The 27,489-nt window shown below is 36.6% G+C and overlaps 4 protein-coding genes across 5 annotated transcripts; 1 reads left to right on the top strand and 3 right to left on the bottom strand.

Annotated features, from left to right (window-relative positions):
• The first annotated feature begins 2,466 nt into the window (after positions 1-2,466).
• Positions 2,467-6,454, top strand: ognb (osteoglycin, paralog b). Its single transcript, XM_053483346.1, has 6 exons — positions 2,467-2,706; positions 3,061-3,142; positions 3,230-3,394; positions 3,719-3,921; positions 4,010-4,102; positions 6,236-6,454. The coding sequence occupies exons 1-6, from the start codon at positions 2,542-2,544 to the stop codon at positions 6,404-6,406; spliced, it is 879 nt and encodes a 292-aa protein (XP_053339321.1). The 5' UTR covers positions 2,467-2,541; the 3' UTR covers positions 6,407-6,454.
• A 377-nt stretch (positions 6,455-6,831) lies between these two features.
• Positions 6,832-8,053, bottom strand: LOC128510825 (small integral membrane protein 4). Its single transcript, XM_053483347.1, has 2 exons — positions 7,727-8,053; positions 6,832-6,971 (listed from the first exon to the last, which is right to left on the bottom strand). Exons 1-2 carry the CDS (start codon positions 7,878-7,880, stop codon positions 6,880-6,882), a joined length of 246 nt encoding a protein of 81 aa, XP_053339322.1. The 5' UTR covers positions 7,881-8,053; the 3' UTR covers positions 6,832-6,879.
• Positions 8,054-9,350: 1,297 nt separating this feature from the next.
• On the bottom strand, positions 9,351-13,495 carry kctd6b (potassium channel tetramerization domain containing 6b). Of its 2 annotated transcripts, XM_053482054.1 has the most exons (3): positions 13,391-13,495; positions 12,869-12,942; positions 9,351-10,479 (listed from the first exon to the last, which is right to left on the bottom strand). In XM_053482054.1, the coding sequence occupies exons 2-3, from the start codon at positions 12,893-12,895 to the stop codon at positions 9,793-9,795; spliced, it is 714 nt and encodes a 237-aa protein (XP_053338029.1). In that variant the 5' UTR covers positions 12,896-12,942; positions 13,391-13,495; the 3' UTR covers positions 9,351-9,792. The 2 variants fall into 2 exon arrangements, with proteins under 2 accessions (XP_053338029.1, XP_053338030.1); XM_053482055.1 differs by lacking the exon at positions 12,869-12,942 and having other exon boundaries at positions 13,391-13,480.
• A 6,263-nt stretch (positions 13,496-19,758) lies between these two features.
• abhd6b (abhydrolase domain containing 6, acylglycerol lipase b) lies at positions 19,759-23,991 on the bottom strand. Its single transcript, XM_053483151.1, has 8 exons — positions 23,873-23,991; positions 23,103-23,259; positions 22,896-23,009; positions 21,850-21,982; positions 21,382-21,539; positions 21,229-21,283; positions 21,029-21,129; positions 19,759-19,941 (listed from the first exon to the last, which is right to left on the bottom strand). The coding sequence occupies exons 1-8, from the start codon at positions 23,989-23,991 to the stop codon at positions 19,759-19,761; spliced, it is 1,020 nt and encodes a 339-aa protein (XP_053339126.1).
• Between the last annotated feature and the right edge of the window lie 3,498 nt (positions 23,992-27,489).

Below are 27,489 nucleotides of genomic sequence, written 5' to 3' on the forward strand. Positions count from 1 at the left end.
AATGCACATCGGCCGGTAGATAAATGTTCTATAGATACTATGTAAAATACTCAGTTTAATAATGTAGTTTTAGTTTATAGTTAATTATGTAAATGTTAAAGTGTAAATTTAAAAGTTAATGACATGTGAATTACTCGTGAATTGTGAAATATGATGCCTCATAAACATTAAGAATCTTTGCACTGACAGCTAAAGAAAGTTTTGTTATGCTGAGCATGAACTTCGCCCCAACTTGTTACTCTCAAAGAGCTGCTTATTAAACTATGACTGGCTTGAGGTCACCTCAAATTCCATTCCCACTTCGTCAGTAGGTGAATAACAGAAATGTGATAAGACTTTCATCCAGAAGAGTAGCAGGCCTGTTTCCTGACTCTAGTCCACTGCCACCGATTTTTATTTTTTATTTTTTTTACAGGTGTTGCTTTGGCATTTCCTTTTCCCCTGTTCATCTGTTTTAAAGCTGGCAAACACATGAAAGCAGAATTAAGTCTCTACAGCTGCAACTTTTCCACAAGTTTACTCAGAATAACTGGACTTTTTACTGGTTCATCTTCATTACTTCAGGTTTCCCTGCAGGAGGCGCTACTTGAGCTTCAATACACATAAGAGCCTAATCTGTTTCTCATTTAAATGTATTGTATATACTGTATATATGTATTGCATCTAAAAAAAAAAATAGACTATTAAAGAAAAGTACCATTTATGTAATTGATTAAAAAAAGAACTGTTTTAATGTCAATTATTATGGCTTACAGCTCATGAAAATAAAACATCCAGTATCTCAAAATAAAAGAATTTTTAATTTCAAGTTTGAGTAAATTGCTATGTATACAGTGTAAATAATGTCTATATCTCGATTTAGTTCTAGACGTGCATACATGGGGAAGAATTTTGACTTGACCGTCAGACTAGAAAATGATCAAATGATCTCTACAAGGAGGCTCACCCACAAAGCCACTTTGACATGTACTACATGTTTGTACAATATTATATCCTCCACTAGAAAATAAAAAGAAATATTTAATTAATATCATTTTGCTTATTGCTTAATGCATCTGCCACACCTTATTGGTCATCTGCCACAGACTTATTGGTCGGCCCAAACACACACACACACAAACGCTGGTTTGAAAGTAGATTTATACAGGCTCAGATGTAAAACTCAGATGTATTTACTTTTATATTTTTGCAAGTCCTGAAAGCACCTAAAAGTATCTCCTGGATTTTTATTTTATTTATTTCTATGATCATCATTATAGTCATCATTATTATTATTACATTGGCCCTAACAGAAAGTGTGGTTTTGATTGATAGGGGCATTATGATGCAGTCTGAGTCAGCCAGGCTTTCCTTTATAACTTTCACATCTGTTCAGAAGTTCCTGGTTCCTATTATGCAGGTACTGCAAAGGAAAAAATAACAGGACAAAAACTTCTGTTCTTCCTCTGCAGCTTTCTGGGACTGGGACAGCAAGTATTATTTGTCTCGTGGTACTTTTCATATTTCTTTGATCCTCCCATGTGCTTATGTAACAGGACCCAGGGACAAACAAAGGAATAGCTTTTTCAACATCTGTTTAACTAAATGTTGTCCCTAAATGCATTTTCCCAAGAAACAGATTTTTAGAAAGAGGAATGCTTGATCTGGTAAATCTATCAGATCATTGGGTTCTACAAGACCAGCACAGAAGAGAAGGGGATGGTGTCTTTCTCCATTAGTATTGTGCTTTGAGAAATTGTAGTTTATTAACAGATTATAAATAGCATTTGGTATTAGGTGTTCTTTTCCTTCTAAAAGCACAAGACTATTCAGTGACATTAACTAGACAAATTAAGGACCACTGGAAAATGGAGCAGAGATTTTATTCACATACTGTATGTCCATTAGCTTATTATTGCCACAGCAAAAATCCTAAAGAGCTTCTATTTTTATGAGCAATGTTGTCTGGGCTTCAGTGTTCACTGCATTTTAATGAGCTTAAGCCAAGATTCCTGATTTAATGGTAATTTCCTGATGAACCCAAGGTGCTTTATTTCCACAGAAAGAGTTCTACTTCTTCACCAGATTTTCCTTTTTACAAAATTCTTCTCTTTAAAACTTAAAAAAAAAAAACTAAACCCAAATGATTGATAGTAAAACTATTTATCTTCTCTCTATGAAAATGTTTTCCTTTTCCTCTCACATTTTCTCTCCATAATGACTTAAACCATGTGCTTTCATTTAATTTGCATTTATGGATAATCTCTTGCTAAATCCTGAGCTCATTTACAGATAAATCAGTCTCTTGTAACTTCCTGAGAGGATCTGGTGTTTGCTTCATACATACCAAGAGCATCAAAGCATAATAATAGATTTGGAGAAGGAGATGTTTGTGAAGGCCACTATGTGACCTGTCAGACCACAGCACACAGTGAGTTAAGCACTGTCTCCGAGTCTCAGCAGCTCATAGGCAGGGCCTCCACAAAATGACTTTAAGGCTCTCATTCCAGATGCAGAGCTACACACACACTGTCTCTCAGCACCACTTCTGAACTGTAGAAAATGGACCAGAGACTGTTATTTTTCTTCTTTCTGATTGCACCATGGATGCTATGCGCAACAGGACAAAATGATCACATGGAACTTGAAAACAGTGATTTTCTGAGAGAGGATCTTGACAAATGGCAGTCAGATGATAACATGTTCATGGAGGTAAAGAAAAAAAAGGTAAGAAGCCTAACAAAGTCTGATTCTGGGATATTTATTTTCCATTGGTGCATGTGGCTAAGTGGTGGCATGTTTGTAATAAAAAACAACAACCTTTTTTCAAATGGAAAATATATTTGCCTTAAGAGGGAAAGATTTTTTAAAGCAATATTTTGTATTATGAAACTTTTGCCTTTAATAAGTAATGCAACAGACAACACTGCTCTGCTTCACAAATACTGTAAAAGTGCCAGACATTCTGCTGCGCAAGGAATTTAACAAACTGGAACTGAAATCCAACAACTAATTAAATTGTTTAATACACCAACATTTCTCTTTATATTCTTCTTACTTCTTTGACTGACTTCACCCAAGGAAAAGGTTATTGCAATCCCAGACACTGAAACTGTCGATAATTCAAGCGATGAAGGATCAGCAGTAGAGAAAAAAGAAGCAGGTAATTGTTTAATTTATATATAGACACATATCATGTTAATAGTCCAGCTAAAAAAGTATGAACAATTACATCAATTATTTCCCCCAGATCTTCCCACTTGCTTGCTGTGTGTATGCTTGTCTGGATCTGTGTACTGCGAAGAGGTTAGCCCAGATATGACAACAGTACCAGCTTTGCCAAAGGAAACCTCATACCTTTATGCACGCTTCAACAAAATAAAAAAAATCACCAACAAGGATTTTGCTGATGTTGGTAAGAAAAATTAAATTAGGAATTGCTGAAGTAAAAGCAATGTGCAATTTCTGGCTCTGAAGAAGTGTAGTCAGAAAAAACAAATACTTTCCCAAAGGTGATACCTGGAGCCAGCACACAGTTCTTAACAGGAAGAGAGATTTTAGATCTATTAAAGCTTTCAGTCTAAAACTTTCAATCTTTAGCCAGATGTCTAACTGACTCCTTATGTGTTGCAATAAGTCACTACATCATTTTGACAAAACTTTGGAAAGCTATGTATATTCTCCGCATATTTTACAGTCAATGGCTTTCCAAAATTATTTACATGTATGTTTATTACAGCCACATTAAAAAGAATCGACTTGACTGGCAATCTCATTTCGGAAATAGAAGATGGAGTCTTTTCCAAAATGGACCAACTGGAAGAACTAACGCTGGCTGAGAACAAACTAATTAAACTCCCAATGCTGCCCCCAAAACTTGTATCACTCAATGCAAATTACAATCGACTCAAAACAAAAGGGATCAGATCAACCATTATAAAGGTAACAAACATTTGATTAATACTTGCCAGTGTTCTACAAAAAAGAGCTATATAATGTATTTTACAAATAATCCAATTTTTGATTACAGAAACTCAAAAAACTGGCGTACCTCTACCTTGGTGACAATGAATTGGAGGCTATTCCACCACTTCCTGAGAGTCTGCATGTTGTGCACCTGCATGTCCGTTATTATTTATCACATACACATACATAAATATGCATTAGTGTTGGGCATCAATATAATCTAAATTACAATATTTATCTGGATTTAAATAATATTCCATTTTTATTTATTTATATGTACAGCTCTTTTTTTATAGTTATTAGATTTTTTCCCCCAAAATGCCTAGGGTGTAATTACTTTATGACCTCTTCTTCTTCTTCTTAGTCTTTCGGTTGTTCCCTTTCAGGGGTCGCCACAGCGAATCATAATTACTTTATGATCAATCCCAAGAATAAGGAAAAACTCACTGAGGAATTAAAAAAAACTTGAGCGCATTGATATAGCACAGTGATATTATTCATTCTTTGAAGCACAAAGTGCACTGATGTTGTGAAGTTTTCACCCTCTTGAACTTTTCTATATTTTCTAAAGTTACAACCCTAAAAAGTAAAATTTTCTTAAAAGGGGTTTGTAAATACACCATATAGTCAATAATACTGTGGGGGAGAAATCAACGTAGTTTGGAAAATTAATGCAACCAGAATTCAAATTAAGTCCTTCTGTGTGGAATAAAACTTATATGACAATCCTAAACTTATATGATAAGTTTTATCGAAATAAAACATTTTTGAATTCTTGAAATTAAATCCAAGTGTAACTCCAGGTCAGGTCAGACTTTTTGGAATAATGGTTAAAGACACTGGAGACTCTGCAAAGATGTGAAAGTTTGTTTGGTCTGATGATGCCAAAGCTGATATTTTGGCCTTTTTACAAAACACTATGTTTGGCAGAAACCCACTGCTCATTATCTTCCCCACAGTGAAATATGGTGGAATGGGATGTTTTATTTACAAGGACTGGAAAATTGGTCTGGGTTGAGAACAAGAAACTTCTAGTCTGGGGCAGAACTTTACCTTGCAGCAAGACAACAATCCTAAGGATACTGCAACATCTACAATGGATTGGTTCTAAACCAAGATCCTAATGGTTTGAGAATAGTCCATTCAAAGACAAAACCCCTCATTCCCACGGAGGGTCTGCGGCAAAACTTTGCTGTGGCCATAGCTTACATCCAATCCAAGAAAACATGAGCAATTTTGCCAAAACAAACTGCCAAAAATATCAGGATCCAGATGTGCAAAGACAAAAAAAAAGACTTATCCCTGAAGACTTGCAGCTGCACCCGCAGCCAATGCTGGTGCTATCAAGTATTGACACAACCAAAAGAAAATAAATTTTTAAATCAACCTTTGGAAGATAAATGTTCTTCAAACGTTTTAGATTGTGAAAATCAAACAGATAAAATCCAAATAAACCCAATTCCAATTCTAAATTGTAACAAAACACAGAAAGTTCAAGGTGGTGATTACATATACAAAATGCTGCATGTGACAGCTGAAACTGGCATGCACTAAAACGGGTGTTCAGCCTAATACAGAAGCAACACTCGAGTTTATAAAAAGCCAACAAGACCTTATTAAACAGGGACATCAGGTGTAAACCCTGCACCCACACAGGATCAATAAATACCCCTGCGCTAAAATTTTATAATGGGAAGTAAGTGCAGTGGGATGACACCAACAGCATCTTTGTGAGATGCTATACTTCTTTTGAATTCACAAAAACAGGAAGTTATCTATCAAGTAAAATTAAAACAGTAAGAATACATTCATTCCTTGAGATCTTTACACTTCTAGACTTTTACCGTAAGAAACATGTAGCCGCAATTGACTGAAACTAGAGATTTTTATATGTATATATATTTTAAAGTGCAGTCTATATCTTTAAAGCGCAATTAATATGCCTGCATATTGCATAAACTATGATAAAAGTATTTATATATGAGAATTTATATAATCCACATTAAAAATGGAAACAAATCTTGAGATTATGTTATATTGGTCCTGTAAAAAACATATACCTCTCTATTAAAGTATGAAAATACAATAATAAATCTACACAAGGAACTGAACTACGTAGTTTATTTTAAACACAAAGGATTTATATTTTTATTTGATCAATGAAAAAAATTATTACATAAATTTAAAAAAATTATGTTATATTCTGTCATCATGTGTAAAAAATAAATAGAATCAGACAGGGAAGTTTTTTCCCTTTCAGAAAATAATGGTATTTTGTTTTTACATGCAGAATAATAACATAACCACCCTGACGGATGAAACTTTCTGCAAGGGCAATGACACACACTACATCAGGCACAACATGCAAGAGGTGCGTCTGGATGGAAACCCACTGATACTAGCCCAGCATCCAAACAGCTTCATCTGTCTGAAGTCTCTTCCATTCGGCCTCTACAACTAAGCTGAATTCCAGTGAAGTGACTGTAGAGAGGACACACTCACTCTGCAGTTGTCTAACTGCACCTGGAGCTAATATGATCGAACATGGTTATTATTCCAGGCACTCTTAATATCTGCAAAAGGCTTTAAAACTTGGCCTAGTCAAGACTTTGCTTTGCGTTAGACATTGGCAATGTCTAAAACCTCAACCTACTGTACTAAGTAGTATATCAAAATAGTATACCATCTGTGGTAAATGTATCAGGAAATATTTTAAAGCATGTGTCGCATGGGGAAATAAACTGTAAAAAAATGTGCATAGAAAGATGAAGTACCTGTAAAAGTGAAACATACATTTTATGAAGTTTGGCAAAATGCTTGAAAAAGATGACAAAAAAATAAAATAAAATGTTTATGACTAGAATGGTGTGCATTTATAAGCAGATATTTTAGATTTCAATAAATATGTTTTTGTTTATTATAAATGACAAATGTTTATTTTAGTTCTGATTCTGGAAGTACATTTATCCCATCTTCAATTTTCTGTTGGTATTCCCTCTCAGATTGTTTTCTTCTGTAGACATCATCTGAAGTGAAAAAGAAAGGTCTCATCAGTACTGGTTACTAGAGATGAGGGGAAAAACAGTTTCAGTTATGAATATTGATTCTTTTCTGCAGTGATTCACATATTGCCACACTGACTCCAAAACAATAATAAAAAAAAAAACTACCACAACATTTTTTACATTTATAAAAGAGATGAACCGGTTTTGTGGCCAGTGCCCAGAATCGCCTGGTTTTAAGTTTGATTACTTGTGACTGGCCGATCAGCCTCAGATAGAAACGATTCTGAATCGAGCGCAGGAGCTTCGGAGTGCACAACAGAAATGCATTCTTATGGCATTACATTATTGAAAATCATATGCATTAAAACACACTTTTGTGTGCCCTGTGATGAATTGGCACCCCTGTCTCATGCCCTAAGTCTCCTGGGATATAGGCTGCAGGCCCTCTGCGATCCTGTGTACAGGATAAAGCGGTGTAGACAATCAATGAAAGAGTAATGAGTAAGTAATTATTCATTAAACTTTATTAAAGATTTACATATAATGTAAATATACCGCAGCTTAGTCCCATCCCTACTGGTTACCAATGCTGGGCTTATAATATGACGAAATTTGCAGAAAATGAAAATGTGTCTAGATCTTATCTACACAAAATATTTAATACCAGTTTTATGCTTTTCCCTGAAGTTCTTTTGTCTGCTATGGAGCTCTTAAATGCTCTTTACATCTTAAATGCTCGCTGACGCGCATAAATACAGGGTAACACAAAAACTTACAAAAGGTCTCTTGTCCTATTCGCACGTTAATCATGACCCACTCCATGACACCGCCGATGCAGAAGAAGATGGGCAAAAATCGGTAAATCCCGAAACGCCGTTTCCCTGGTACAAGACTCAGGATATAGTTAATCTTTTTGTTTTTTGTAAACATGTCGCCTCCTTCGCAAAGTGTTTGAACTTAAACGTTTACTGTTAGCATTAACGAAGACCAACTGACAACTCGTACGCATCAAAACGTACGCATGTTATTCAGTTACGACGTGACATTTTCTCGTCCTTCCCGCTGCTCTTTATAATCATGCGTGTCACTGAGGGCTGACATGACAGGGTAACATGGCGGTGTTTACGCCATTGCGCATGCTCAGAGCGCGTTAGAGAGGATTGTACCATGTGGAACTTTCAGGAAGGGGGGCAGCAGCCATTTCTTTCGCATACATTTCGTGTAGTTACCGAATCAGACCAAACCAATATTGTTTTAATGGAAAACCCCAGTTATGAGGTCTGTATGTACACGTGCCTAATACATACATACATACATACATTTAATTAGGTATACCCGTTAAATATTGATGCACTAATTTTTCTGTAATTTATTTTAAAAAAATGAATCTCAATTTATAGATTCATTAAATTTCGTGTGAAATTTCTTTCTTTCTTTATTATTATTTTTTTTATGATTTTGGCTTACAGCTTCATCCAGCATCTCTACACTTCATTTCAACTTTGAGGAAGTTACTATACATACACTATAAATACATCTATCACATAGGGGAGGCTCAATCATTGACCCCCTTCACAAGGAAGGTAAAGTGAAAAGTTTGGTAGGAAAAGGTGCACAAACGGGTATGACTGCAAGCTTAAGAACATTGTCAAAGAGAGCAGAGTCAAGAACTTGGGTAAACGTCAAAAGAAGTGGAGTGAGTCAGTGCATCAAGAGTAGCCAAGATCTTTTCTGGGCTAAGGATGAAACAAACCGGACCAATGCCCTTATTAGATGAAGGTAAAGTTTGCATTTTATTTGGAAATCAAGGTCCCAGCATCTGGAGAAAGAGTGGAGAGGCAATCCAAGTTGCTTAAGATCCGGTGTAAAGTTTCCACACTTGGATATGGTTTGGGATGCCATGTTATCTGCTCGTGCTGGACCACTGTGTTTTATCAAGTCCAAAGTAGGGCCGTAAAAAGCAGCCATCTTATAGGAGATTTTAAAGCACTTCATGCTTCCACCTGCAGACAAGTGTGGACAATTTTCTATCAATCTTAAGTATCACTCTTAAGAAGTATTCAAATATTTTAAGAAACTGTCCCCCCCCCTCCCCGTTATTTTGTAACAGGTACATAACGATGTTTTCATTATTTAATAATTTTAATCAACCACTTTATTATGGTCAAGGTTATGGTCCAGATCTTGCATCAGCAGAAACACCACCAAGATATGATGCGAGTTCACCACCGGACAACATGCACAAACACATTATCACTCAGATTAATTCAACTACCTCAAAACATTGAGACTTGACTGATAAATCAACACATGCAAACATGACAACAACAATAAAAAAACTCACATTAGATTTGGACAGGTTGAAATTACACTTAAAAGGACAACAAGAATACAATCAAAAAGTGGTCTCATTTGACAATTTAATTCATTAGGTTCATTTTATAACATGCATGCATTCACTGTAATATTGCACATAGTGCAAATTCTTTGTAGAATTATTATAGAGTGAATATATGAACATTTATGTTTGCTACATGATTGAAAGCTGTCTGCATATTTGTGGATCCTATAGTGGGCTACAGCACATGGATTAAAATTGTCCTAACCTTCATGACAATTTGACAATACCTGGAATGATCTTATTAAAAAAAAAAGAAAAAAAAAACCCAGCAAACTAAATAAAACGATCATTTGGTCAATAACTGTTAAATCACTATTTTCCTTTTCCCCTCATTATTGAGTTTGGTCACAAACTGATATATATATATATATATATATTAACTTATAGCATTGGCATCAGCAGTTTACCACTGTTTGTAGCTTTGTTATGCCTTCTATTCTGTCAGTCTTCTACTTTGTAAGCGAGCCTGCAGAAGGTCCAGTGGTGCTCTACTGTGTTTTCATTGGCACGCTCACTCATGTGGTGGACCCGGGTGTTCCGGATTGTAAAGCCCTGTTTAGTGATGTAGTCCATGAGGTGAACCCTGAGAGATACCTCTTGATGGTAGTCACAAGGTCCAAAGGTGAAGGACACTTGACAGTCTCTTGTGTCCATCATGTGTTTATTCCACTTAGTGAAGTTGTTGGAGATTCCCTCCAGCAGCGAGTGTACTTTAGTGGTTATGGTCAGCTGGGTGATGATGACAGCTACAGGGTTTGAGTACTTGGAGAGTTTGCGGGTACTGGACAGCTCTACCACCTGTTCAAAGGTGTCTAGAGGGTACAGTGGCTTTGGGTCATTGAGGCATTGGATTAAAGGTTCGATTTGATAAAAATCAGCTTCTTTACGCAGAAGATCCATCTCCATGAAGTCAGCTGGCAGAGTCAGTTCAGATGTGCGCAGGAAGTTCAGTATGTAGCGAAACAGAGTGCCATCCCTGTCAATAAAGTAGTTTCCTTGAGCATCTCGCGTGGTGGGTAAATCACCCCCGAACATGGCACCCAGCATAGAGTCGGGGTACCGCTGGAGGGTGGACATTGAGGTGGTGTAGAGGTGACCTCCAACATTTAAGGTGACTGGGTGAGTCATCTGAAAAAATTAAAGGAGATTAGAACACTGAGGAAGTATACACAGAAAAAAGGTTGTATTTAGAACGGTTTGGTCCATTTATACACACAATTATATAAAAAAATAAATAAATAAAAGAAGAAGGAGAAAAGATTTATACACATACAATTATATAAAAAATAAATAAATAAAGGGAGGAGGAGGAGAAAAGATTTATACACACAATTATATAAAAAATAAATAAATAAAGGGAGGAGAAGAGGAAAATTTTGTAAACTGAACCCTTCCACATACACTCCAGCACTGCCACCACCCACCTACTCTTAGCTCCAATACCAACATTGGCAATTTCAAATAAGCACTTCGGGTTGCAAGACAGTAGTCTTGTGGGAAGACAGATAAAGTCTCAAACAACCATTTATAAATGCACGGTTTCAACACCGCACTCTGTTTTCCATATGTATACTAAAAATGATTATAAACCAAATGTAAAGCCAGCTATTTCAAAACAAACAAAAAAAAAATATTTTCAGATTAGTTTAGGACAGTTATATTCACCCCTTTAAATTTTAGGTCCCTTGACCGAGAGCTGCATTAATTAAAGAATGGCTCATATTGTTTAAAAATATTTAACACTTTATATAGTACATATTTATCAACTTAAATTATGATAATATAAACAGCAGTTTATTTAACCATATTTACATCTATATTTTTGCTGACTAGTCTTGAGATGCAAAAGTATGTTGCCTGACCTTGCTTAAAGCAAAGATTTTGATAATGTCCTTGAAGTCCGTTCTGGACCGGTTTTCTCTCAATGGATGGTTACTGAGTCAATCAAGTTTTTTCTGGCTTATTGCTGAGCACATTTTGTAAAAACAAAGTATAGTATGATTTTACTAAATGAATGCTTGGCTCCAGCCACCTGGCCAAGTATTTTGACCACACCATTTTCACAACAGAGTGTGCGGTTTCAGAGGTGGTACATTGGTGTAGTGGGTAGCAATGTCGCCTTGCACCTCCAAGTGTCTGGGTTTAATTCCCGGCCAGGCTCGATCCCTGTCTCTGTGTGCATGAAGTTTGCATGTTCTCCCCGTGATTGGTGGGTTTCCTCCGGTCCCCCAACCCCCCACAGTCCAAAGGCTAACTGGCATTCCCAAATTGCCCGTAATGAGTGTGTGTGCCCTGTGATGGCTTGGCACCCTGTCCAGGGTGTACCCTGCCTCATGCCCAAAGCCTCCTGGGATAGGCTCCAGGTCCCCGTGACCCTGAATACAGGATAAAGCGGTATAGAAGATGAGTGAGTGAATGACCAGATCTTATATAAATCACCATGTCTACTGCAAGTACAAAATCATTACTAAACCTAAGTGGCAATTCGATTGATACTGCAATTCTGTAAGTATCAGGGTTTTATAAATATGCTAATTCAATATTTATTTCCTAATTTTATTATCAAACAAAGTCAGAATTCTTAGCTTTATTCAACAGCTTCACACCTTGTGCTAAGCAATTGTGAGCTTCTAACATGTTTTAAAAATAATTAGCAGTTGTGGTGTTTTGAGACTGGTGTAAGTGTATGTATTAAGTGGGTCTGAGACTAATTTGCTTGCAGAGTTTGGATGAAAAAGGCTGATCGGTGGTTTTTTTAATGGGTGCAACTTTTGAAACCATAACGCCATAAAAATGCATTTCTGTTGCACCACTTAGAAGCTTGTGCACTTTTCACGGGATCAGTTATGTCCAACGTGATCAGTCATGCCTGATTAAGCTAAAAAAACCAGCCAGTTACAGTCTCTAGCAACCGGTGCATCTCGATTATAAATTTCATTTCATAAAAATCGAATTGGGAGTCAATGTGACGATACATGAATTGGCACACAAAAGTCATAACTCATAAATAACTTGATCTTTCCATCACACCCCATCTCTACTCAGGAACTCTTCAATAAAAAAATCCAGATGGGTGTTTGATAAAGTGATGATATAATCATTGTGTTCTTACACACACACGGTCAGTATTATTGCTGTGCTGGGAAGAACTCATGATTAAAAGAATAGAGTATCTGATCAGTGGTGGTTCTAAGGTGGTCCTCCTACTTAGGACTTCTAACAAATTGTTATTTTAGCATAACACAATGTTGTGGCTACATTTTTAGACCTAAAATATCCATCATAAAGTGTATAATACAGTAAATACATGTACTGTCGTGGCTTCCAAAACAGAACAGGCTATTTCTTTGAGCCAGACAGTTTTAATTTCTTAATTTTATACATATAGAATCCATTTTTATAATAGGTAAATAACGTGTTAAGCCAAATCATCAATGACATTAACAAATACCTAGCCTAAAATTATAGGCTTAGAGGGACACATTATTATAGTCAGGACTATACAGTTTCAACTCACCCTATTCCCCCAGTCTCCATTATCCATTTCATTAGACTTTGTAGACTGCTCAGGCTCACAGCGAAAGCAAAGATCTGCAACCCGAAACATAAAGATCTCAAGCTATATAATAATTTGCCTTTATAAACAGATCAGATGATGATTAACTAAAAAATAAATGTGAAGTGCACTTGAGCATGCCGGGAAATGCAGTGTACAGTATGACATGATGTAGCTAATGACATAAAGACAGGATCTGATCAAAAGACATGCCGAAACCGAAACATATAACTTAACTAACAAGCAACGTTTAGTTCATCTATTAATCAGGCAAACTCCATAGCACCATGACGAACGTTTAAAGTGATAACTGCTTAAGTGCTTAAATAGCTGTAGTGATAGCCTTGGCCCGTTAAGGCTAATACTGCTAGCAGCGTTTACAATGAAAGCGCCAAGCATCCTGCACAGGGACGTGTAAACTCACACGATGTACATCAACGAAACAAACACAGTTTTGCAGTGAAACAAAGACATTCTTTTTACCTGTCAACAGTGCTGTTTATTTGGTTTGCAAACGAGCCGCAGGAGAGAGTTAGCATGCAGATTAAATCCTGCTGGAGACGCGACAACCCAGACGCGTAGTCAGCAGTCACGTGACACATACTGCCCTGCCTTTATGTTAATCAAAAATCCGGGTAGGTGTGTAACAGCGCACGAGAGGAGACTTATCTTTAAATTATGGAAGGTCAGAACTGTTCCCAGTGGCTTAGCGGTTAGCACCTTATACCTTAGGGTTTCAGGTTCGATTCCCCCGATTGCCTCTGGGTCTGTGTGCATGGAGTTTGCATGTTCTCCCTGTGCTTGGTGTGTTTCCTCTGGGTACTCTGTTTTTCTCACACAGTCCAAAAATATACGGATTAAACTAATTTGCATTACCAAATTGCCTGTAGTGTGTGAATGACTCTGTGAGTATGTGTGTGTGTGCCCTGAGATGGATTGGCACTCTGTCCAGGGCGTACCCTGTCCTGTTTTTCGGGATAGGCAACCCTGTCTGTAAGGCGGTATATACGATGGGTGAGAAATGTTTCCAGTATAATAACCGAGTGATGTCATTGTTTGTAAATACTTTACATAGAAAAAGTGAAAGTTGCCTAAAATTATACATATATACGATGTATACAGTATCATTGCACCTCCAGGGTACAACTCCCACAGTTCAAAGACATGCAGGTTATTCTAACTGGTATTTCTAAATTGCCGTAGTTTGTGAATGTTTGAGGTCCTACCATGGTCATAAAATTTGAATAAATACAATGGTCACCACTGGCCTCCATGGTTCAGAGTTGAACTACACAGGTTACTGGATGGACATACAGTATATATTGTATATATATATATGTTTAAAAAAAAAAAAAAAAAAGAGCTTTAAAACAGGTTTTCTCACAGGCCCCTTTCACTGCTCAAGTGTAATGGTTAGCAGTCTCACCCTGCACCAACAGAGTCCGGGTTCGTGCATGGAGTTTGCATGTTCTCCCCGTGCTTGGTGGGTTTCCTCTCACAGTCCAAAGATATGCAAGTTAGGCTAATTGGCGTTCCCAAATTTTCCACACTATGTGTGTGTGTGCCCCGTGCTTGGTGGGTTTCCTCTCACAGTCCAAAGATATGCAGGTTAGACTAATTGGCGTTCCCAAATATCCCACACTATGTGTGTGTGCCCTGCGATGGATTGGCACCCTGTCCAGGATGTACCCCGCCTTATGCCCTAAACCTCCTGGGATAGGCTCCAGGTCCCCGTGACCATGATTACAGGATAAAGCAGTATAGAAGATGAGAGAGTGAGTGAGTAACTTCAATATCTGGAATTTTCACATCAACTTCTGCGTCTAACTGGCTACTATTCCAGACCAGTCACACTGGAGTGTTTGATGAGTAAGGGTTTGGTGCCATTAAGTAGCTGACATACCAAACTGGTGTCCTCCACCTATCAATCACTTCCTTTGTGAGTTTTGTTGCTGCTCCTCTTTCGACCATATCAGGACCTGAACTGTGTCATTCTGGTACTCCCTTGAGTTGTTTTACTTTTCTTAGGAAAGCATTTTTTACTCCACTTCTGTTGTACATAAGGGTGGATGGGTCCTGAATCCATAGATATTTCATATCCCAGTGTGGAGTCGTACTATGGGAATCTTCTTCAACATAGGTGAGCCCTTCTCTTATGATTTCAAGTTCCTTCTCTTCCGCTAGGGTAATTTCTTTTCCTCCAGGCTGTCAAATGCCATAGTGGCACCCTCCGTAGTCAGCAGGCTGGTTCGCAGGCTGCACCAATACTGTCCGTCTTCCACCATTCAAGAAAATCCTGGTTACTTGCCAGTGAGCTGTTTCAGTCTTATATCTTTCCCCTCTTTGGATCACTTTGGGGCTTCAGCTATTTCAAAATTTTGAAAAGATATTTTCACTCTTTGTGGCACAAGTCTCCCCTCTTAGCTGATAAGAAGTTTAATCATGGCTGATAAGAAATTTTATCTTCTCTGGTTTTTGCAATTCTTTGAGGTCTACCTCTGGAAAGAACTTTTTAAGTTGCTCTGGAGTTATGCTTGTGAGTTTTAACTCTAATCCTGAGGAGGTAACTTATTGTGCTTACTCTGTGAGGGCAATCTACCCTTTGGATTAACTCTTTAGCCATTCTTGGCTGATTTCCATTTACAGCAGAAATTTAGTTCTTTAACAATTTCCAGGGCAATTATGTTAATAATTTTGTCCATAATGGTTCTCTAACACTGTGAAGATGTCAGCTGCAGTGTTGTAGGAGAATAGCCTGAGCTCTTTAGCAATCTTTTTATCAATGCTGTTCACCAGCTAGCAAACTCGTTGCTAAATTCTTTCAGCTTTCATATACGACCCTCTAACTCTGCTCTTTCAGTTGTTTGAGTCCATCCTTTCTAGTTTAAGAGAGCTTAAATTTCCTCTTTTACCAGTCTCATCAAGAGTTCCAGTTGCTCGTCATAGCCGATAACATTGACAGGCATGACACATCTCTGCTGTGGAGACAGTGTCTTGACACCTCAGCTTGTCCATATCTTTTCCAAAGATTAGTTTGCACTAGCTTCTATACAGAAGAAGTTAGCCTGCTTGGTGAAGCAACATTTTGCCAAATATTTCTCCTTGTTTAGTTGATCGACCGTTTTTCCTAAAGTTTCCTCTGCCATTTTGTTTGGATGTTATTCCCTTAACTTGTGTTAACAGCACTTTGTCTCTGGAATTTACTGAGCTGTTGATCTCTGTCTACACTTCTACACCTGGTTATCGACTGTCAAGTTATCTGAGAATTTGCACATCAACTTATGCTTCTGACTCCAATCCATCATAGAGACACAGGAAACAACTCCAGAATCACTTTTTAATTCTTGTATTTGGCAGCTTGGCAGGTTATACAACAGTTGTTCTAAGTGGATTCAACTAGTGGTCGATAACCCTAAATGAAAAACCACAAATAAAGAGATACATCACTACTTCTGATGAAATGAAAATAAATATGAACAAATGCAACAACAAAATACAGTTTGAATGAGCTTAGCACATACTATTTCATGAACTGTTTAAGCAAACATGTAATATGCACCATCATGTAAAAATTTTTGTGGATACATGGAAACTGCACTTACAGTGGTGTTCAAAATAATAGAAGTGTGAAAAAAGTGAGTAAAGCTCCATATCCATATAATACCTTTTCATTTAAATCACATAAATGCGTTGGACACTCTTCACATTCTATTCTGAATCACAACATAAAGAAATATGTGCTAAATGTATTATTAGTTTAATGTAAGTGAAGAAAAACAAATTTTAGTCTGTTAAAAAAATAGCGTGGATAGTGTGGAGTTCAATTAGAGAGGTTAATTATTCTGTGAAAAACAGGTGTCAAACAAGTTCCCCTTATTGTGCATTTCTGTCTGAAAATAAAATAGGTCGTTTCAGACATTGTTCAGAAGAACAACGTACTCCCTCCCCAGACAGTGAAACACTTCAGCTGGATCCAGTTGATGTGAGAAACACCCTACTTAAGGTAAACCCCAAGAAAGCTGCGGGCCCTGACAATACCAGGGCGTGTGCTTAGAGACTGTGCTGACTCTCTCACAGACGTCCTCACTGATATTTTCAACACCTCTCTGAGCCAAGCCACCATACCAACATGCTTCAACGCCACCACGATCAAACTGCTACCAAAGAAATCCTTAGCCACAACACTAAATGACTACCGGCCCATAGCACTTACGTCCATCATGATGAAGTGCTTTGAAAGGTTAGTCAAGGCCCACATACTGTAACATCCAGTTTTCTAATCACATTCGACCCCTACCAGTTTGCATACCGTCCTAAGCGCTTCATATCAACAGTACTTCATCTTTTCCTTTCCCACCTGGAAAATAAAAACAACTATGTGCAAATGCTGTTCATCGACTTTAGCTCTGCTTTCAATACGAACATCCCACAACAACTAGTACACAAACTTAGTGAAATAGGCATCAGCACCCCAATATGTATACTTTACTTTCTGACAGACAGTTAAAGTTGGCAAAAACTCCTCAGAGACCATCATCAACACCGGGGTCCCCCAGGGATGTGTGCTGAGCCCTCTGCTGTTCACGCTGATGACAAATGACTCAAGCGATCAGACTTATCAACTCCATTAAAATATACTAGGGACATGTTTACATTAAACATAACAAAAACAGCACAAACATAAATACGCACAATATAATTATATATCTCTGTGCTGCTATTTGCATTTGCACTTTACATTACGTATATTTATTGCACTCAATTCACTTCAACCATCATACTGCATTTTCTTGTGACACTGTAACATTTAAGTGGTAATCCGCAACACTCTAAATGTCATGCCATGTTATGTTTACTGTCTTACTGTCATAACCTGTGTGCACACCTGTTACTTGGTGTGTCTGTTTGTTATATGTGAGTTATAATTTTTTAAATGGAGATCAAAACCAGAAAGACGTGGAAGAAAACGGAAAACTACTATTTGAATGGATTAAAGAATAACAAAATTTACTCAAAGAACATCTAAAGTTAGCTGTGAATACTGTTACTATTAGAGAATGGCTATGTGAAGTCAAGCTATCAGCAAGAAGCCCCCACAAAGTCCCATTGTTGAAAAAAAGACATGTGCTGAAGAGGTTACAATTGCCAAAGAACACACTGACTGGCCTAAAGGGAAATGGCACAATATTAATTTAAATAATACAGTGAAGCATGGAGGCACAAGCATCATGATACGGGGATGCTTCTCGTACTATGGTGTTGGGTCTATTTATCACATTTCAGGGATCATGGATCAATTTGAGTACATCAGAATACTTAACGAGGTCATGTTGACTTATGCCGAAAAGGAAATGCCCTTTGAAATGGATGTTTACAAGACCATGACCCCAAACACACCAGTAAGCAAGCAGCATCTTGGTTCCAGACCAACAAGATTAACGTTATTGAGGGGCCAGCCCAATCCCCAGACCTTAATCCAATTAAAAACTTGTGTCCTGACATTAAAAATGCTGTTTCTGAGACAAAACTAAGAATTGCGGAGGAATTGTGGCATGTAGTACAATTGTAACAGATGTGAAGTTCTCAGAAACCATGGTTATACAAATAAATATTAGTTCAAAGATGCACAAGAGTGATTAAACTTCAAGCATTTTTGTTAAAAGGGTAAATTCATCACTTTGTAAAAATGAACAGACTAATATTTGTTTTTCTTCACTTACATTAAACTAATAATATATTTAGCACATTTTTCTTCATGCAGGGTGTTTAATGCATTTGTGTGATTTCAATTAAAAGTTATTTTATGGATATGGAGCTTTACTCACTTTTTTCAACACACTGCTGTCATTTTGAACACCACTGTACACAACAATTATAGCATAGCATAAGTTACTGTTTCTCCCTCGTATTGTGCACTATATTAATTAAACATTAATAACACAGATCCAAGAGATAATCAGTCCTTCATATAATTAAAAAGCGGAATTATCATACCATCAGTGGCCCTGAGATGACGAGCAGCCGATGCGCATCAGTCAATTCGTTACTTAATGCACATAGTTTCTTGACTATTTTACACGTAGTATTTAACACCTGCACTATTGTTATCTCATGTAGTACCTTACCTAGGGGTAGCAACTATGAGCTGTGGTTCTGTGTCATAAAAGGTCCTAGCCTCACTACCTCACTGGTGACTATGAGTTGATGTCATACTCTGACTGTGTCACAGTCGTTCCACATCAAATAAATTGGGCTACGCCATTCCACTTATTTTAGCTTCAGATATATATCATCATATTACTTAATTTGAAACATTTTATTCCGGAACATTCCATACACCGAATACAAGCTAGTGATGCTGCTTTAAAATGTAGACTTGATTTAATTAATAGCATGTTTCCCAGTTTTATTACAGACTGCAGTTTGATTTAATATGACATACTTGTTTTACAAGTCTAAAACTATGTATTAATTTCATTTAGTGACATTTAATTATATTTCATTCAGCATTAAAATTAATGTAATTAAACAATACAAAGACATGCATTGTAGGCTAGTTGCCATTTCCAATTTAGTCAAAGTATATGACTGGATGTGTGAGTGTGTGAGCTTGTTCCCTGCAATGGGCTGGCACCTTATTCAGGTGTACCCTGCCTTGTGCTCTGGAACCCTCACCATTCCCTTATCCTTATACGCATGATGAGCAATATAGACAATGTATAACAAAAAGTTAAATATAGTGATCTACTTGCTATTATCTTACTGCCTTGTCTGAGATGGCACATCTTAATACAAGCAAAAACAAATATACATACATTAAGGATTAGATCAATTTGGTCTGTAAGGAAGCACTAAAATTTCTTTTTGCTAGTTGTATTAAGCAAGCACTGCTGAGAGTTGATGAAGTCTAAGATCAGTTTGGCAGTGCGTTGAGGTCGCTCCATTACTACAGAATGGCCACAATTCTCCAGCACATCCACACGACAGCTTGGCAGAGCTTTAGCCAGCAACCATGCTCCAGACACATCTACTACCTGGAGAGAACATCGAAAAAGTGTGTGGGTGAGTTTGAGTTTGTGGTTTTATGACATAAGGATTGGGAGGAATAGCCAGCTAAGCATACAACCTAACCTGCCTGTTAAAGGACAATGCTATTTTATTATATTAAATGATATGCATCGGTTTTCCTGGGCAAAATAGTGAAAACTGCTCTATTCTAGGTCATAGGTTTCCTAAAATATGCCCATTCACTATTCCTTTGTCTTATCAATGGCTGTCTACATCGTGGCCTTAGACACTGAGAATGTAACTTTATATTTTGAACATACTTCAATAGAAAAATTTCTTGTAATTATCCTATGCTGGATATATTGGGAAACAGTAGTGCTATAGAATGCTTTTTGTGTAGCAGTCAGTAGACCCAGTGTAAGGTTTGTGGGGGAAACTGAGTCAAATGAGGGAAAAATGGAGGCTTTTTTTGCTGACTCACTGTTTACACTGTAGAATTCCAATTACTTTCAATGGCAAGAATTTGTAGCAAGGTTTAAAGGGTTTTAGAAGACTTTACTTATCTATGGTCTATGTGATTTCCCCCCCACCCCAAAAGAAGTAGGGATTTTGAGCCATTCAATGGGTCATGTTTAATTTTCTTATCAAATCAAAAATGAGAGAACTAGGGCAAGTGGGAACAAACGAGTTTAGCAAATGTCCAAAACTGAGATATGGCTATTTAGTTCTGAATCGTGACCCAATCCCATCAGTGGTATGAACGAAATTAAATGTCAAACTTTTGTGCTAGAAAATATACAATAAAAATAGTACACTACTAATTAACCACTACACTGCAAAACTGAGGCATTAAACTAAGGCACAGACCTAGAAGAATAATTATAATAATCGTTATGAACCATATTAATTTATTATGTCACTGTGAAAATACCATTTTATTTTTACATCACAGAAATAAAAATTTCAACACACTAGTATAGATGCATTAACAATATACCTATGTCAGACTCCAGTATTGTGCCATGTTCTCATATGAGTAAACAGTCATGGCCATTGTGCAGAAGTTGAATTTTTGACATGGCATTGCCATGTGCAAGTCATGTGAACACCTACCTTGTCCTGTTTTCCCCAAATAACTTGAAGAGAGGTGGTCATCAGGTGCATGTGTTCATGTAGGGCATATTTAGATTTCTCCTTTATAATCTCCATAAATACTAAAAAAATATATAAATTAGAAACATACAGTATTAGAATTAATTATGCAACTAAATATATGTATTCAAATACCACAAAGAAAGAAAATTCACGCTAACCTTCATGATAAAAGCTATTGTGTGGAAGTCGTACATCCACCAGTCCTTGAAGAATCTAAAAATACAGTAAATGTTAGCATCTTGCGCATATTTGAACAGAATATCACACCAAACCTACATCAAGTTCATGCTCAAAATCTCTGAAATGTGTACCTGTTGGGGGACTTTAAAGCGTACATGGGAGCAGAGTTTCAGCATATCCTCCATCTCTTGTGGCGTAGATGGGATAAGAGCAATGCCAAGTGTATACTCACTGAGCTCCAGCTCATGATTGTTCTTTTCAGATTCAGTCTTTGAAGGGTACTTTACACCTGAAGGGGTGGATTGAGGAAAAATAATAGGTTCCTTGTCCAATATATAGTATAAATTTAACACCATACAGTAAATAAGTATGTATATTTACATTTCCAGCACAGACAATAGTGTAAGAATCTCTTAGTAAGCAATTTCATAATAAATTCATAGTAATTTGATAGTAATTTATTTTATATTCCAATTTATAACGGCAAAAGGAATTTATTGCACAAGCCTAAAAAGAAAAATTATAATTTTTTTTCTAGACTTGTTATTTATTAAACAATCATTATGTTCATTAAAGACAAAAATTAGGTAAAGACTAACCAGTTGGACAGATGAGTGTCATACTACAAACGTCAGTGGGGTAGCAGGCTGCGTACACTCCCGCCACATTTCCTCCCATCGAATTGCCCACCAAGTGAAATGGTTTCCGGTTTAGATGAATAGTTTCTACAAACTTAGAGAAAACAGCAACCTGTACTACAAACAATGCCCACCTACAAAAACTGAACTTCAGGGAGCAAGTAAATGTCATTATCTGAAGTTCAAACCGAGCATCAGAATGGGAACGAAAAGTGACTTTGAACATGAGAATGGTTTACAGAGAATAGCATGAAAGAGAGAATGGTCTGAAAAAAAGTGAAAATATCCAGTGAGTGGCAATTCCATGGTCAAAAAGGCCTTTTAGAGGAGAGGTTAGATGAGAATTGACAGCCTGGTTCGAACCGATAAAAAGGCAATAGTAACTTAAATAACATCTTATTACACCTGAGGTATGCTGAAGAACATCTCTGAATGCACAATATGCCAAACCTTTAAGCAAACAGAAACCACTTGAACCACTCTTAAACCACTTTGAAACAAACCTTGAACCACTTCTGTCAGCTAAGAACAGGAAACTGAGGATACAATTTGCATGAGCTCACTAAAATTGGAAAACAGAAGATTGGAAAAACATTCCCTAGTCTGATAAGTCTCGACTTGACATTCAGATGGCAGGGTTAGAATTTGGCTTAAACAGTATGAAAGCCTAGATCCATCCTGATTTCTCTTAATGATTCAGGCTGCTGGTGGGAGTGTAGATTTTAAGATATGAACGTACATAATCAAGAAAAGACTTTATACTCACCCTATATGTTTTGATTTCATTCTATTACATATATATTTTCCCAACACAAAAGAGTAAATGTATTTTACCTGATAATGATTGTTGATAATGATAATGCAGTTTAATCCATTATATATAATATATTTTTGTTGCTTTTAGAATGAAACAGCCCCCTCTTGTCGTAATGAATTTTCTATAAAAGCTTTAAAAAAAAAAATGAAAAAAGAAAAAAGGAAATTCCAAAAAAAATTCCAACAACTACCTGGCGTATTCTCCTAACCTGTCCCTGGATTGAGTAGTCTTCTGCACTAGTACGTGTTGTCCCCTCATGCCCTGGCATGTCCACGCACAGAAGATGCAGATGTTTTGGAAGGTACTGTATACAATATGCAACAAAGTTGAATGAGCTAAAGTTAAATTACTTTAGCTTTTTGTTAATATAATAAAGAAACAGGTCTGCATTACACACCTTAATCAAAGACAACCATGTATCTTTGTGTGAAGAGAAATCATGCAGCATGAGGATTGATGGCCTGATGCTGGGCTTCCCTCTGGAAGAGTAACAGAACCGGTATCCACCACATTCTGCATGGTACACCTGAAGACCCAGGGTGCGCCTCCAGTACCTAGCAAGCAATAATAAATCATTTATACACTTTTTTTTAAATCATAGTTTTGATCCTTAATCTACGATATACAATACAAATATAGAACTAAATATTGCAGGGTTTGAACAGTTAGAGATTCTAAGGCCAAGTTTTTTTATAGTTCCCAAAACAGTTCAACATAGAAATCCTTTGTCAAATACAAACGGTTTCAGAAAAAAACATTTATTGGTTCTAGATTTAAGAATACAGGAGAAATGTTTAAAAGAGGTGTGTTACTGTAGTTGTCCTTCTAGAATTTTTTTTAAAGAGTTCCAAATAAAACACTTTAAAGAGCCTAAGAATACATTATCTAGTGATCTCTTTAGGACACTGTCAAGAACACCTTTTTAAAAAAATATATTCAAGACTGTTGTAAGGATTTCCCTAGAGGAATAAATTAAACAATACATAAGCGTGTCAGATTCAACCTAGTGTAATTTCTATTTCTATAAGTCTTATTTCTGTAACCTGCAAGATCGGTTAAAAAAAGTAGAAATGTATAGAAATTGCAATTAAATAATAATGATACTGTTAAATGTACTTTTACAATTTACAAATGAAAAACAGGTTTACAGTGCATAAGTTAATTTACCAGAAATAAAATTTAATGAGTGATGAAGGCCACAGCATAAAGGATGCCATGAAAAGTAGAAGTGGAACAGCGAGTGTCCCCAAAGCGATGACAAATAAGGTCACCACCTCCAGATCCATAGAAACTGAACTATGGAAAGCAGCCGAAAAGGACTCTATCCATAAAACAAAGCAGATAAAGAAAAACAGACTCCGGACAGTTAGTAAGATATTTAGTAAAATATTTATTAAGATAGATTGCAAACTCTCATATACAAGATTAACATACTCATATAATGGACACTGCAGCAGGGTTGCCTTCATGTCTCAGACTAATCAATATGTATAACCCAGTTTTTGTATTTGGATGATGCCATTACAATGTATTAATGCCTTTTAATTTTGTATGTCTACGCTCTTGAATAGCAACAAAATACAGATAAAATTATGATTGCAACAGATGTATCGTATTAACAAATAATCCAGTAAGAGGAAATGTTTGTCAGGAAAAAAATGACATTTTAGAGCACTGAATAAACAAATTGTAAACTTACTTGTACTGTATTATTCCATTTGTCTGAATTCAATAAAGCGTATCAGCAGGACCCCCTTGGATAACATCTGAACTTTCCAGTAAAATCCATTGTTGTCTCATTTTTTCCTTGCTGTGCTACATGGTTTCATATGTTTTAAATGCTCTGGCAGCCAACAGTGAACTGAGCTGGCAGAAGGAAAATGTAGGCAACTATTTGAAGGGTTCCTGTCACAGAAGCAATTTCATTGATTAGATTAGATCAATTCAAATGGAACATGGTCAGGTTTTACTTCATCATGTCCTTCTTTCACTACAATTAAAGTTTAAAGTATTTAGGTTTTTAGGCCTACATACAGTACATGTAACTATTATGCACATGCATACCACTAACACCTTTTACAACATATTGTAGATACAAAAAAACAATTTTAGTAATTAGGCCACAGAATGTTATTAGTGGTTCCATGTTGACCAACAAGGCCTTAGTTTCCATTGGTACCTTTGCTATTGTTCAGCACGGATGCTTAGCCAGCTTACTCTAACATGGACCCAAAGCTTTGGCATCTCCAGTCAGATCATCAGTATCTGTGAGGTCTGGTCTGGGTCAAAGGGTGGACTGAATATTGTAAACTAGTAATCCAGGAAATATTACTGCAAGATCCCAGTAGTACACAGACCTTGTAGGGAGATTAAAATGAAGTTTTAATGGTACACAGAGGTCATAAACAGATCTCTAGACGGCATGCATGGATTCGGATTTTAGCAGGAATCTCAGGAATTTTAACTAGTTTCAGAGGTCCTGAGAACAATTCCTAAATTCTTACTACTAATTGTACTTTTTGATAAACTGTATTATAAAATTCAGATTTTGACTTAATTATTTTTTGCGATACATAAATTTTAAAAGCTGATGATCCACAGAGATATAGAGATAGAGTCAGAGGGAGGTTATACTTGTCTGTGGAGGGAAATTTGAACAACATGGTGCCATGCTGAGAGAGTTGCAATAACAAATCTCCAGCAAAAACAAAACAAATGAGTGATTTTTGATGATGCTCTTTTCAAACTATTCTCCTTATTTTTACATTATTTGAGAGAGCGAGATGAAGAGAGAGAAAGCGTTATGCAAAAATAACATTTTGTTCCACCTATGAAGAAACAGTGTAGTGATTTAGTGATTTGTCAAAAATACTGTGTATATATACAGGGTGTTCCAAAATTTTTTACATCCTTTGAAATATGAATACCGTATCTGTAATTACTGGGTAAATTTCGTATCTGGCTTCATGTTAAATAATAACAGATATATTTTTTCAATATTCCAACAACATAGTCAAACTATGTTGATTTTATAACCAATTTTGTAAAGCTTCACAAATGTTCAATATGCACACTTCTTGTGACAAGTCAGAAAAAGAAAAACTTGTATAAATATTTTAATACAAACTTTATTGCTATAATACTTATATAAGGTTATAAATATTATTTTAATATAGTATACGTAATACAATTATTTTTTCCTAAAGTGTATATACAGTTTTTTGATTGACTCTGTATATATACATAGTAGTGTTTTACCCCCGGAAAGAACTTGGACATACGAATAAGCTTAATTGCTGCCCAATGCAATGGCTGGGAGTACTTTATTTAACACAAATACTATATAATTACATATATATAATTATATAAATATAAATATAATTATATATATATATATATATATATATATATATATAAAGAGAGAGAGAGAGAGCAATGTTTGTATGGTTCAAGTCCCGCCTTTGGGTCTGTGTGCCTTTAGTTTGCCCGTTCTGTCTGTGCTTGATGGGTTATCTCAAGGTGCTTTGTTTTTATTCCACAGTTTAAATGCATGCAGATTAGGCTAATTCCAAATAGCTTTTAGCGTGTGAGTGAGTAAATGTGTGTGTGTGTTTGTGCAATGCAATAGATTGGCACCCTGTCCAAGGTGATTCCTTGTCCAAGGGAGTACCCTTGGATAGGCTCCACGACTTCCTTGACCCTGTTCAAGATAAGTGGTATAGAGAATGAGTGATTGAAAGGAAAGAATATAATTCTATAATTTAGTTGATAATGTGCATTTATGAATTAAAACAATTAATTAAAAAACTACTTAAAAAGCATGATATACATCAAACTGCAATTATGCACAAATGTTTTTAAAAAAGACTTGCTTCAACGAGTGGGCAAATGTCGCCATCTACTGGTGCGATACTGTCACTGCAGAAGCAGTTTAGGCGGTTGAAGCACAAATTCAAATGTTTATTCAACTTGGTTGAGTTGACTTAAGCTCACCAGAAAAGTCCATCTGAAGATAACTAGATTTTACTTTAATCCTACTAAGCATTAACTGAAATATTAATTATTCCTGATCTGTTAGGCTACTGATGTACCTAAACTTTCCCCAAACACAGTAGCAAAATTACACTATACATTAGATTTCCAGTTCAGTAACCTTAATGCCATACTATATGAAAAATTGTATATTCCAGCTTGAGGATTCGTATCTTGCCCCAGTTTCTCTTTGTGTGCAGGTTGCATGTTTGGGTTTTCCTCAGGGTACTTTGGTTTCCTCATATGGTTCAAAGACATGCAGTGTTGGTTGATTGGTGTTTCTGAGTTGCCCATAGTGTGTGACCAGGTGGATAAGTTGGCACTCCATTCAGGGTGTCCCCTTCCTTGTGACCTTAGTTCAAGGATGATGATCCAGGATCAGGTGTTCCACTCAGCAGGTTCACAACAATAAATGTAGTAGGCTCAGAGTCACCTTGAGCAGGATCGTCATTCATGGACATACAGCCTTTTTTTAAAACGACTGTACTGTTCAAATATTTTACTGCCGCTAAGAGGTCTCATTACCGTACTGTGCTTGAAGTCTCCTATAACTATCAATCGGTATTATGTCTTTATTCATGAGAAATGTCGGACACGCATCATAGTTAAATGAACTTTTGTAGTGATCTCATTTACTTCAAAAAGATCAGGAATAGCTAGAGAAAGGGGGTATATTGCACCTGAAGTGTGACTATTAATATTCAGCAAAGGATTTAAAAAGTGCATACCGGAGCACTAAAGATCTCTGAGTG

This window comes from Clarias gariepinus, chromosome 22 (genome assembly GCF_024256425.1).
Source record: "Clarias gariepinus isolate MV-2021 ecotype Netherlands chromosome 22, CGAR_prim_01v2, whole genome shotgun sequence".
Lineage (NCBI taxonomy): Eukaryota > Metazoa > Chordata > Actinopteri > Siluriformes > Clariidae > Clarias > Clarias gariepinus.